This window comes from Stegastes partitus, unplaced genomic scaffold, assembly GCF_000690725.1.
Source record: "Stegastes partitus isolate 25-593 unplaced genomic scaffold, Stegastes_partitus-1.0.2 Scaffold1413, whole genome shotgun sequence".
Lineage (NCBI taxonomy): Eukaryota > Metazoa > Chordata > Actinopteri > Pomacentridae > Stegastes > Stegastes partitus.
Window position 1 is genome coordinate 142470 of NW_007579144.1, and position 12704 is coordinate 155173.

The 12704-nt window shown below is 42.6% G+C and overlaps 1 protein-coding gene across 2 annotated transcripts in view; it reads right to left on the minus strand.

The window, feature by feature from the left end:
• The window catches only part of LOC103370377 (mitogen-activated protein kinase kinase kinase kinase 4-like), a 129290-nt gene extending 125057 nt beyond the window's left edge, over window positions 1-4233 (minus strand). For both annotated transcript variants that reach the window (XM_008299408.1, XM_008299407.1), the window contains exons 1-2: window positions 3988-4233; window positions 3639-3704 (exon numbers count right to left, since the gene is read on the minus strand). In XM_008299408.1, coding sequence (XP_008297630.1) covers window positions 3639-3704; window positions 3988-4044 — 123 coding nt within the window. In that variant the 5' untranslated portion in view covers window positions 4045-4233. The remainder of the gene's footprint in view (window positions 1-3638; window positions 3705-3987) is intronic.
• Window positions 4234-12704: the final 8471 nt, after the last annotated feature.

Genomic DNA, 12704 nt, shown 5'->3' on the forward strand with positions numbered 1-12704 from the left:
GGTCTGTTTTGCTGCTTTTTCCTGGCATGTTGATTTCAGATTTTGAATTTGTGCAGCCAGAAATGGAACATTAAAACTTTAAAACAAGAAGAAGTCGAGGTCAGAAGACAGTATTTAAAAGAAACTCTGTCATTTATCCACTCTGTAGACAACACATTTACAAATTAACTCAGTTTCATTTGGAAAAAAAAACCCTTTAACGATATATATGCATTACAAATCTAAACTTGACCTCTGTTTACAAACACCAGCTTGATTAAACAATCCAATATGTGGATGATGCATTTACTTCCTTCGGCATTTTTTTTTTTTTTTTAGCAACTAAACAAAACATTTTTGACAAGTCTTCTCTATTTCCTCTTTTTTTTCTCTCCCTCTACATCTTCCAACCCTCTAACCTCCTTCTTCTATTTGATTTTTTCTATCCCAACAGCTGTTGTCGGGGCACACAGCTGCAACACGGCTCGGTCCGTCACACTCTGCAGCGATTCGCCGGCCTGGGAAGCCCAACCAATCGCCAAGTGCTGAGGATCAAGTGCACATGTGCAGACCCAAACACACACACACACACACACACACACACACACACAGACACGTTTTTGGGTCAGACGTTTGTGAGGCAGACGAGGGAAAAGAAAAGGTTCATCTTCGCTCAGACCCGCACGGCACACGTGGTTATGATTCACTGGATCCTGAGGAACTAAACTCAAAATGTCAAGGTTAATTTGTGTTCCAGTGCATCTGAGCATTTCCACAACCACTTGTCTCCCCCCCCTCCCTTCGCTGCTTTAATGAAACGTTTACAGCCGCCATGCCCCCTAAAGACACACAAAAAAAAAAATCACATAAATAAAAACAAACAAAGCAAATCAAAATGTGATTTCGGTGCTATTGTTTTCCCCCAGCACAAAAAAAAAAAAAGACCAAACGCACCCACTGTGTTTAATTATGAGGAGACATTTGGTTGTGGTGTAACAGAGGATTCACAGAGGCTCGCCTCGGGGCCGGCCTCATTGTCCAGGACTTTAAAATCTAATTCAAAGTGACACCCGTCTCAGCAGCGGAATCGCTCGATGCTGCTGGTCACTTGTGTAATCCTCAGAGGCAAAGATACAGTAGAGCTCCAGAGCGCTCTGTGGACGCTCCTGCCAAACTCCACCGGTTCATAAGTCAACAGATTCCTGCTCAGACTCATCAAGAGGAGCAACTCTGATACATCATATGCAAGAAAGAATACTTCAAGTAAGTAACACCGCCAGTCGCCCAAAATGGCTCTTCACATACACGTTATCATTCCTTAAGGACGCCACACTGTATGTCTCTGTGTTGTGTTTACCGTCAGCCTCAGCCCATGAACTGCACAGTAATTTCTACTCTACATCACACAAGCTCTAAATACACATCTACATATCATGTGCTTTTAGTGTGCAAGGATCCACGTGGACACAAGCAGACCAGAATCATCCACAACACAGCTCCCTTTAGTCTCTATTAGGCCTTTAAGAAGGACTACAACATGTATTTTAAAGCCAAGCACCTTCTGCACACACAAGAGAAATAAGAATATAACTCAATCATGTCAAAACCCTTGGAGCACAACATGTCAGAATCCAGCAGAGTATCAACAGTCACACTCTGCGGCTCATGTGACCTTTTTAGAATCATCATTTAAAGCTGCAGAAAGCCTGAGAATGGAGTTTTGCTGCTGCTATCTGCTTCAGCAGCATCGACTTGTCTCCAGCTCCGTATGGTCGTTATGAAGCGACTGAATCACCTTCTGGCTCTGCAACACCAAAGCTGCCCCCAGTGCCACCGGCCAGGAGCTGCATTTACCGTATTAGTGCAGCTGACAGAAAACATCCAAGTGGTAAGCACAAGCGTTCAAAATTCAAGTTAGGGCATCAAACCTTCAGAATTCCAAACAGTTTCTTGACATTTTTTTTGCTCCCGTCGCATTTTTACTCACTGTGGAAACAACACAAACATGACGAGAAGTAAAGACACCTGAAAACCGCCCCCTGTGCTGTATGACCGAGTTATGACATGAGAAATCACAACACAAAGCTTTACGAAACTACTCTGCACATCAGCTCTAGAAAGATGTTTCACCGTGTTGAATCTATCGTCCAACAACTTGCACCACCGTACACCGTTCACGCCATGTTTTCTGATCTTCTGTCTGTTGGTCACAGCTCAGTCGGTCATGATGTCTCTGTTGAGTTGCACAGAATTTTTGTCTTTTACAGAATCTGGTGTTTGTTTTAACTGTAAATGAGACATGTTGAGTAAAGTGACCCTCAGCCTATATTTGGCTATTGATCACACATGATTACATCAAGCCTAAAAATCTGATAATCATTCTGTTTTTGCGGCTTCCTGCTCAGATAAATGGGGGAATTTTAGACAACACACCTTTCAAACCTGCTTATTCGGTAAACCTTACATAGCTACACATCACACAACCAGTCCCTGGTGCTGGAAAACCTAATCAGTACGCGATCAGCATGTTGAATCACCCAACAAAACCTCCCTCAAGAGGTGTTGTTGTTCAATGAAAGTCACTTGGGTTTGTTCTAGAAGGGCTTGAGTTTGGCTGCTTCCATCGGTACAACGCAGCAGGGAAGGGAAAAAAAAAGAAGCACGTGGGACGACTTTCCAACCACAAGCAAATAAGAGTCAATCACAGTTGGACACAGCTTTGACTTGCAGTTTCGGCTGCACAATGGTGTGAATGGATACGTGAACGCAGGGACGATCACCTGCTTTCTGTCTCACATGATATAAACCATTCAGAAACGCTCATAGATGCAGTAGCTTTGGTAGAAACCCTGCACAACGCCTCACGGAGGAGTGATGTCTGTGGCTGCTTTTCAAATTAAAACAGCTCAACAGAAGCTCCGGCAGCTCTGACCCAGTCTTCCTCCTCTTCTTCCCTCTGCTCTCATTTCTACCAAGCAACAGCGGGATGATGTCGCTCGCTTGCTCATCCCTGTTGGAGGTGAAAATCTGGGCTGCAGGAGCACCAGGTCTCCATCAAATCAGGCCTTTTCCACTATCTGTATGTGTGTGTGTGTGTGTGTGTGTGTGTGTGTGTGTGTGTGTGTGTGTGTGTGGGATGAACAGGCCTATCCCCATTAATGCAGCACACAGTCACTCCAGTGAAAGGCCTGCTGGGCAATGGTGTGCACAAATGCGCAATGAAACACCGCCCACCTAATGGCGCACAAGTCGGTCAGCGTGGTAGAGTCTGTCATTGCACGGATTGAGGTTCAGCATGAACTGTGAAACGAAGATTTTTTTTTTTCTACTAGGGTGTGGATGAGAGAAGGATGAGAGGAGGAGGAGGAGGAAGAGGAGGAGGGATCTCTTTAAGGGAGCAAAAAATAGGTGGGATGATGTAAAGAAAAAAAAAATTGAATGGATGGGATGTGAAGAGGCTATCAGAGAGATAATCCAGTCCAGACTGCACCGGTCCCAAGTGAAGCAGGGGAGGGGACACGTTAGAATAAACCTGAGACCGTGACAGAGGAGGAAAAAGAAATACACAAATGCGTGTTTATGCTCCAGTTTCCTCCAGTTTGTTCCCGACTGGAGCTCAAAACACGCACAGAGACGCACAGATCGAGGCTCAAACCAACCTTGTAGACTTGTCCATAGGTGCCATTTCCGACCACTTCCACCAACTCGAAAATCCCGGCAGGATCCTGGATGCAAAAAAAAAGCAATAATAAAAAAGAAAATTAAAACAAACAAGAAGAAAAAAAAAAGGCTGGATCAGGTTAATTGATTCCCTGTAATAATTACAATCAGGTTCGCTCGATGTAGGAGCCGGCTGCGCCCGGCTGGCCCTCTCATGCCAGCGGATATTAGACAAAGAAAAGCCACCGCAGGGCTGTGTCAACAACAGCTCTGCGCCCTGGATGATTTTATTTCTCATCATTACCAAATAAACTGGAGTGTGCAGATGTCAGTGTGGCGCACACTCACCCTGAGGGATGCCAGGTCTATATCCACCAGACTTTTGGCCGGAGAGTCGTTCGCCATTTTCGCAGAAAACGGTGCTAAATCGGCGGAATAACGGCGTTTTTTTTAGTCTCCTTCACACGGACTGCGTGTGTCTCATCCTCGGCTGGTTTGATTTTTAATCCCGCTGCTGATATTTTCTATCCAAGGCGCGTTTTTCCCTCTTTGTATTCCCAGACAGGCGCTCCGCCGCTGCTACATACCGACCGACTGCCACAGCTCCGCCGCGCTGCCTCCACCTCCCTCCCTCTCTCTCTCTCTCCCTGTTGGTGTTAATGTCTCTCTGCCTGGATTCTCCGCCCTCTCTCCCTCCCGGTCTCTCCATATGTCTCTCTTTCCCTCTCTCTCTTCATTCTCCGCCCCTTCTCAGGCTCACACAGGGGCAGCACCAGACTTTTTGGGGCCCTGAGCAGCGTTTTCCCCCTCAGACCCACTAAAGGGAACCATTCTGGCCAGTTCATGCTTTATGCATCCAAGTGTCTGCGAGAGTAAGCATAACTTCATCATCCACCAGGTCAGAAAGGGTCCACTGAGGCTTTTCTGCAGAAATGTGCATGCAGCCCCAAATTTATGACCACCAGAACCAGAACTGACCACACTGCAAGAACCAGACCGTACGTGTGCCAGAAAAACAAATGACGCTTAAAACAACCCAACAGCCCAAAACCATCCATCCATCCATCATCTATACACCGCTTAATCCTCACTAGGGAAGCTGGAGTCTATCCCAGCTGACTCAGGGTGAAGGCAGGGGACACCCTGGACAGGTCACCAGTCTATCACAGGGCTACACTTAGAGACAGACAACCAAGCACACTCACATTCACACCTACGGACAATTTAGAATCACCAATTAACCTCAACATGTTTTTGGACTGTGTGGGAGGAAGCCGGAGAACCCAAAGAGAACCCACACTGCAAAGAACATGCAAACTCCACGCAGAAAGATTCCAGGTGTCCTCACCGGGACGTGAACCGGCGACCTTCTTGCTGTGAGGCAACAGTGCTACCAACTGCACCACCTTGCAGCTCAAAACCACACAGACATTATTGTGCTTGTGTCAGGAAAACAAATGTTCCTAAAACAAATGTTAGTATTGAGGAGCGTCTGTAGGAGGAGATTGTCTGTCTTCCACATCCTTATTATTATAGCAGCCGATGACGAGAGCCAAGAGTGATCTGTGGTCTGTGAACAGTCTCCAGCTCAAATGCTGAAGTCGAACAAGCTGATATTTTACAGGTGAACTAGGAATGGCCTCTCCTTGGAATGATTAGATTTTGGGGTCAATCGGTGTAAAAATAGTTCCACTAGAGGTTAAAGATCACTTTTCCAAAAATGCAGAACACCTTCAAAAGGTAGATTTATGGGATGTGGTGCAGATAAGCAGCCACGTTGGGGCTTTCCGTTGGTGATGTAGCATTTTACCTAGCTGATATTTTCAAGATCAAACTCAAGGTAAAAAAAAAAAATGCAACATTGCCTTTATATTTTAAATAACATATAATGTATATGTGGATTGTTTCCATGTCACCTTGGACAACCAGCCAACCATGATTGGCGAAAGACACCACCTATTCTGTGATAGGTTGGATGGAATAATGGTGTACTGGGGCTCAGTGCAATCAGGGGCAACTACGTCCCTCTACTGAGGGTCCTGTAGTATTTTATTAATAAAAGAGTTCTAATTGCAGTAGTCACTGCTGGGCATGGGAAGTGGGAGGTTCTAAAGTCTCCAGATATCCTGTGCTACATGCACTATACTCGACACATCTCAGGAATAATCACTGACAGCGGTTATATTCTCTAAACATGCAAAATCACAGCCTTTCAGTAGCTAAAACAGGGAAGATACTTAAAAAGAAAGGATTGCAACAGAAAGCCATGTGGGCCAGAGAGAAAGAGAACATAGACCAGAGAACAGAAAAGAAAACACAGGAAAAGATGTGAAAATGCAAAAATACAGAATGTCAGTATAAATAAATCCATACAACAAACATCAAATAATACAAATACAATCTGAAAAGTCCCAAAAATGCTATAATACATAAAAAGAAAGAAACAAATATGGATATGAGGAATGATAGCAAAAAAGAAAATAGAAAGGTAAAACTGATAAAAGCAAGTTTAAATTAGTGAAAAAAGTAAAAGAAACCAAAAGAGAGCATTTTGTAAAAACAGGCTTGAGGGAATTATTTGACAGTCTGCAGTTTTATCTGCTCAGGTAAGCTGAGGTGTCCTACTCGGTCACCTTCAGATTTAGGCCTCAACTATGGAACAGTCAGAGAGGCTGCAAACGAGGACAGCATCTCTGATATACAGTTTGGGTTCAGATGCTGATGAGGTTTAAATGCGATCAATGAAAGCTTAAAATCTGTTCTGAAATGCATAGAGGAAAGTCATGTTTGAGGTGATGTCATCTATTTAGAACCAGTGAGGAGCTAAACTGCTGCTTTCTGAACTAGTTGGAGACGACACAATGGTTGAGATCAGGGAGGAGGTTACAGTAGTAAAGCTGTGAGAAAACTAGGGCTTAGATTACTTTTTATGTATGAATAAAACTGAATGCAAGTCCATGAACCACTTTTAAAGTCTGCAACAGTCCATGTATGTCTGTACAGAAAGCATGAATTGGCCCTTAGTCAACCCATCTTCAGTCTATCAGATGATACCGCTTTCTAACAACAGACTGTTATCCTGTTATAACCTGAGAATTAATAGCTTGTATCCCTACAAACATATATTCAATCTTTGCTGCAGCGGCACAGTTAATGGAATCAGTAATAGCAGGTAGCAGTGACAATCTCGAGCACTCAGACAGCTAGTGGCTAGAACCTGTTACAGAAAGATGGGCTTAAAGATGCAGCTGGTGGTGCAGGGAAGCTGCCAATCAAAGTAGGGGCTGGCTGATGACGCAAAGTGTGTTAAGATACAACAGATTTATTGAAGACGTCTGCAGGTGATGATGAGGACAGCGGTGAAGAAGCAGAAAATGAGGGAGGAGTGAGCTGAGAGCAGCTGCTGAAACACTACTGAAAACTGAGTCCTGCTGCTGGTTTGACCATTTTTAAACTTTGACAGTCAGACTCAGGGCACAAACGTTTAGAGAAGTTTTGTTTCTCTGGAGTGTTTAAAAAATGGTCATCAACTTTAAAAATGAACATGGAAATGCGACCATTTTTCTCATCAAGTATTTTTCACGTTACATCCAACAAGGCATTTGTTACTCAGCCCAGCAATAAAAATGACCAACAGTCAGGTGGACACGTCTCCAGACAGACAAGGGAAGGAAAAGATGGAGGAGGAGGGAGCAGAAACCAGCACAGATTCAATTAGAGGAGCTCTGCTGAATGTTACCGTGTGACTGTGAAGTAAATTAGAGTGCAATACTTCATCCATATGATCAGGCTCATTCAGGTTATTTATTGATGCCGTACAATAAACAGACTAAATGACAAGCATGCGGCAAAAGTTTCAATTCAATTTTAATTCAAATAACTTTATTTATCCCCTAGAGGCAATTCAAAAGCTCACTAAGCATTTAATATAAAGACATAAAAACAACAATAAATCATAAGTATCATATCCATCCATCCATCATCTATACACCGCTTAATCCTCACTAGGGTCACTGGAGTCTATCCCAGCTGACTTAGGGTGAAGGCAGGAGACACCCTGGACAGGTCACCAGTCTATCACAGGGCTACACTTAGAGACAGACAACCAAGCACACTCACGTTCACACCTATGGACAATTTAGAATCACCAATTAACCCCAACATGTTGTTGGACTGTGTGGGAGGAAGCCAGAGAACCCAGAGAGAACCCATGCTGCACGGGGAGAACATGCAAACTCTACACAGAAAGATCCCGGGTGTCCTCACCAGGATGGGAACCAGGGATCTTCTAGCTGCAAGGTGATGGTGCTAACCACCTAGCCACCTTGCAGCCCTCACTCAGTTTTGAATTGTGCTTATTGAACACACAAACATCAGGAGGAAAACCTTCGAAAGTTAGTTTCACAGTTTTACATTTTATCCAACCACAAACAATACAAATTAACAGAGTGTGAACTTTTAAAAAAATTAAGGATTCATCAATCGACAAATGTACTAGATCTAGTTTGGTGTATCAAACTGACAGCAAATTCAAGCAGTTTTGCTCCAGAATGTTGAACTGTGCATAATTTGTGGTTGCAGTCAGTCACTGTTGGCAGCTGCTTGAACTGAAAGGAAAATAAACCTAACTGATCATCTTTTTCCATTTTAATGTGAATTCACCTTAAGCTGTAGGTCCATCCAGGGTCCACAACATTATTTGTTCTTAGCCTTCACCACCATGTAGTCAGTTGTTGACTGTAGCTGTCCACCAAAGCATTTTGTTGTGATTCCATGTTCTCAGTGTGAGAACCATGTATTAACATCTACGCTGAAAACACCAGCACCAGTGACCAGCTGTTGAGTGTTCGGTCTGTGTTGAGAGTTGAAAAATGTCAAATTTGGGGTAAAAAAAATAGCCAACAACAAATATCAACCACCATATTCTACTACTCTACTCTAGAAGAGCAACTGAACAGCAATGAAGGAGAAGATGATGCTGCTGGTCTCTTAGTATGCAGGTGACATCTGCAGACCACAATTATATTCACATGAAAAAGAACGTTTGGAGGAACATTTCATTTGCAATAGACTGTATATGAAAGACAGATGTGGCCTCCGAGTTCTAAATTGAAGCCACTACAGGATATGTAAACCTGCATATTTTCCCCTATCCAGCAGGTGGCGACTCCTCCGGCTACAAAAAGAAGTCCAACTATATAGAAGCCTTTTAGAAAATTACCCAACTTGTCCCTTGATTTGTTACCTCAGTGAACATTTTCTTCATGACTTTATGGTCTCAATTGCTACTTAAAAGTCTACTTAAATACAGCATGATGTTCATTTTGTAAATTAGAAACTCATTTGCAGTAAAATAGATGACAAAACACAGTGTATTTGTATGCCTGTAGGGCAACAGCAAAACTTCAAACTTGAGGCCTCAGAATGGTTCACAAAGCAATGGGCTATAACTATGCCCATCTTTTACAGACAATCTGTAGTGCTTGAAAAACATTGCTTTCACAGATATTCTCAGTCCCAGCTGGACATTTTAGCTGGGGAAAAAAAAAGAATGTTTTGGCAGACACACCTCTTAATGAACATGGGCGTTGTTTGCACTCTGAGGAATGGTGGATACAGTCAACAATGCAGAGCTGTTCCAGGTAGCCGTCTACTTGCTATTCAGGAATGTGTGGGCACATCCAGGCCAGAAAACAGGGCATGCGCTGAGCCTGAAACGAGCAAACAGGGGCTCCGATTTCAACTTATTTATTAGACAAAAATGTGATGCTTTCAGCACCATTGGTCTTCATCAGATCCCTGAATACCAGCCCGTGTTTAGGATCCTACACATGTAAAAACATCAAAACCAAGAGGGGTCGGTCGGATAAAGGTTGGCTCAGAAAGACACAGTGTCTGAATGGGCTTCAACAGTCACCTGTAAAGTAGATTTATAACTGCTTTCTCATCTCAAAATAGAGACCACACAAACTATGATTGGTCAGCTTGAGCAGTGTCAGTGTCATCCTTTATGATCCTGGTTACAGTTTCTGATGACAAAGACTACACGTTGACATACATACTAGTAAATACAAGTACTGCAACATGTACATCAAGTTGAAGCACTGAAAGTCCTGGTTGTGCAGTAAACTGTAACTGATTCATTATATAAGGCTTTATTAGATTGTCAATACTGATGCATCAGTCACTGTTGCAGCTGGTGGCGGTGGAGTGGAGCTGCTCCGAGGGGTTGAAGGTAATTCTGCGAGGTGAAAAACAAAGTTGTTCTACACAAATCTGCAATTATTATTAAGATTTCTCTCACGTCTTGTGTCTTCGGGGTGAAATATTGGATAATTCATACAGCAACTGAAATGAAACCGTGGTTTTAAGGCAAACTGTCTCATCTGAAGCATAAAATGAGTCCAATCTGTATCTCAAATGTAGCCACTAACAGCAGTTGTCAGACAGATCTAGCGGAGCGAACGTGTAAATATGTGTGCAGCAGCTTCTCACTTTTCTCGGGTTAATTTAACGTTTTACTGTATTTACATTCCCCTGTTCTTCTCCACGTCTTTGTTTGAGTGTCTCTATCAGAGATGGATACAGGGCAATTAGAGCATGTGAAATGGAAACAGTGATAAATATTTCAGGGCTGCCGTCACTGCTGTCTAGAAAGGCTGCATTATATCCTGCTGCTATCGCTCTTACAGTACCTGTCAGCTGCCCCCCTGCCTGATTTTACACTCGTAAAAAAACATCATGTGACGGTGTCATCCTCGTTTACGAGTCGAGCTGGAGAGGAAGCTGTTGACTGGTGTGATTTTAAGTTTCTACTGTTTATGTCATCCAGCAGTACAAACACAAGAGTCCAGGCCGGATGACTGATGCTGTTTGAGGTAAAGCTCGCCCGGTTTTCAATATCCGTGATTTGAATCTAAATATTTTTCAAGCGCTATGAATGGCTATATTGATCTGCTGGCCGGTCACTTCACCACATTCAATCAAACTATTGAATGGATTACCATTAAATTCGCCACAAACGTCCATTTTCCTCTTGGGCTAAATACAATTTAACCTGGTGATTCCTGACATTTTCCACTTCCATAATCAAGTTGAGTGTGCTTGGTTGTCTGTCTCTAAGTGTAGCCCAGCAATAGACTGGCGACCTGTCCAGGGTGTCCCCTGCCTTCACCCTGAGTCAGCTGGGATAGGCTCCAGCACCCCACGACCCTAGTGAGGATTAAGCGGTGTATAGATAATGGATGGATAGATAATCAAGTTGTTCATTTTGCACTTCAGTGAAAAATCTTGACACCTTTTTGGCTGAATGCTGTGAAATTTGCTACAGAAATTTAACTAATTTTGCGATCCAACAACCTTCTTTTATTGGATCAAAATTGCAACTTGCCTGGTGCTTCAGTTCATGTTTAAATACCTGCAACACAAATAAAAATCCCACCATCCTGAGCTGTGCTTTGTATTTTGCTCTAATTCTGAGTTTTCATTTCCACTTTGGTCCGGATCGGAACAGATTATCTCAACAACTGTGAAAACAGCTGCAGACGTACATTTTTCCTCTTGGGTTAAATTCAACCTGCTCTGGTGATTCATGGCATTTTCCACCATCATAATAACATTGATTATTTTGCATTTAAATGAAGAATCTTGACAACATTGTGATTGATTGCTGTGAAATTTGTGACAAGTGCTTTGGTTTGTGGTTAAATGCCTGCAAAGCTAATAAAACTCCCACTCTCCTGAGCTGCTGCTTTGTATTTTTTGTAATTATCTAACGCTTGCATGCTAATAGGCTAAAATAAGCTGATGAAACACGGTAGCCATGGCACCCACTAAACATCAGCGTTAACATTGTTGTCGTGAGCATGTTAGCACACCGATGTTAGCATTTAGTTCAAAGCATTGCAGTGACTAAGTATAACCTCGCAGTGTGAAAATGTAAAAGCCATCAGACTGGATATTAAAATGTGAACATGAACAGTCTGATGTGCTGCTATGACTGCAACGCTGTTTTCTTTTCTTTTCCACAGGAATGTTTGCTCTTTCTAACAGTTTTTACTATTCCATGCTAATGATGTTGGTTATCCAGATGTTCAGGCTTATTCCACTGCCTCACTCACTTTAATTTTGCCATCCACAAATGCCAAAAAAAAAACAAACGAACATCTGTTGGCGCACATGAAACACAAACCACAGGACTTCAGAGTCATTAAAGTGGGACAGAGCAGGGCACACATACGCTGATTACGTTTAAATCAACAGAGACGCATTTAGTATATCATTGTAAGGCCAGGAACACTTTCACTTTAACTCCCTTTCTAATCACTTTTATTGAACCCTTTAAAGAAAATGTGGTTCGCAGATTTTGCAAACAATTAACAGCAGCAATAAACGGCATCATAAAAGAGCAAAAGCATGGAACAAAGTAAAATATGAAGACATCGGAAGGCAGGAAACAAATCTGAAATACATTATTGTAAAAACTGCTGGATCGTGTGAAGTTAGGGAGGAGAAAAAGAAGATTTTAGTGAACTGCCCTAAAACTTGTGCTTTGGTTTATCCACTTGACTGAGTCTTTTCTTTGAAGGTGATGGAGGAGGGTGACCCAAAGACATCAAAGTGTGGCCCACTGGGTGTGTCCTGCTTTCATGTGTTATCTATAGTAAGGATATTTCAAGGATTTCAAGCTGTATGGAACATCTAAATTACTGGAAACAACTGTTTGTTGGCCCAGAGAGGCTCGAGAAACAACGGTGCAGTCCGGCTTGAAGGTTTGGATGCAGGCTGATTACTATTCTGCTCTTTTCCCACATAGTTTTCATATTAGATGTTAATTCTGGTCAAAATTTCTGCAGCTTCTTTACTGAAGAACTTGTTTCAGAAGTGTTGAAGTCATATTTCTTCCCAACTGAGTGTAAATGTTGAGCTATTCTTCCATTTCAAGGTCATTTTATCTGTTACTCAGCATCATTTGAGTCTAGTTTTGCTGAACTGCATGATGAAATAAAATAAAGCAAATAGTGCTGCAGAGGAGAAGTCTGAAGGAGAAGTTTGTAACAATGCTA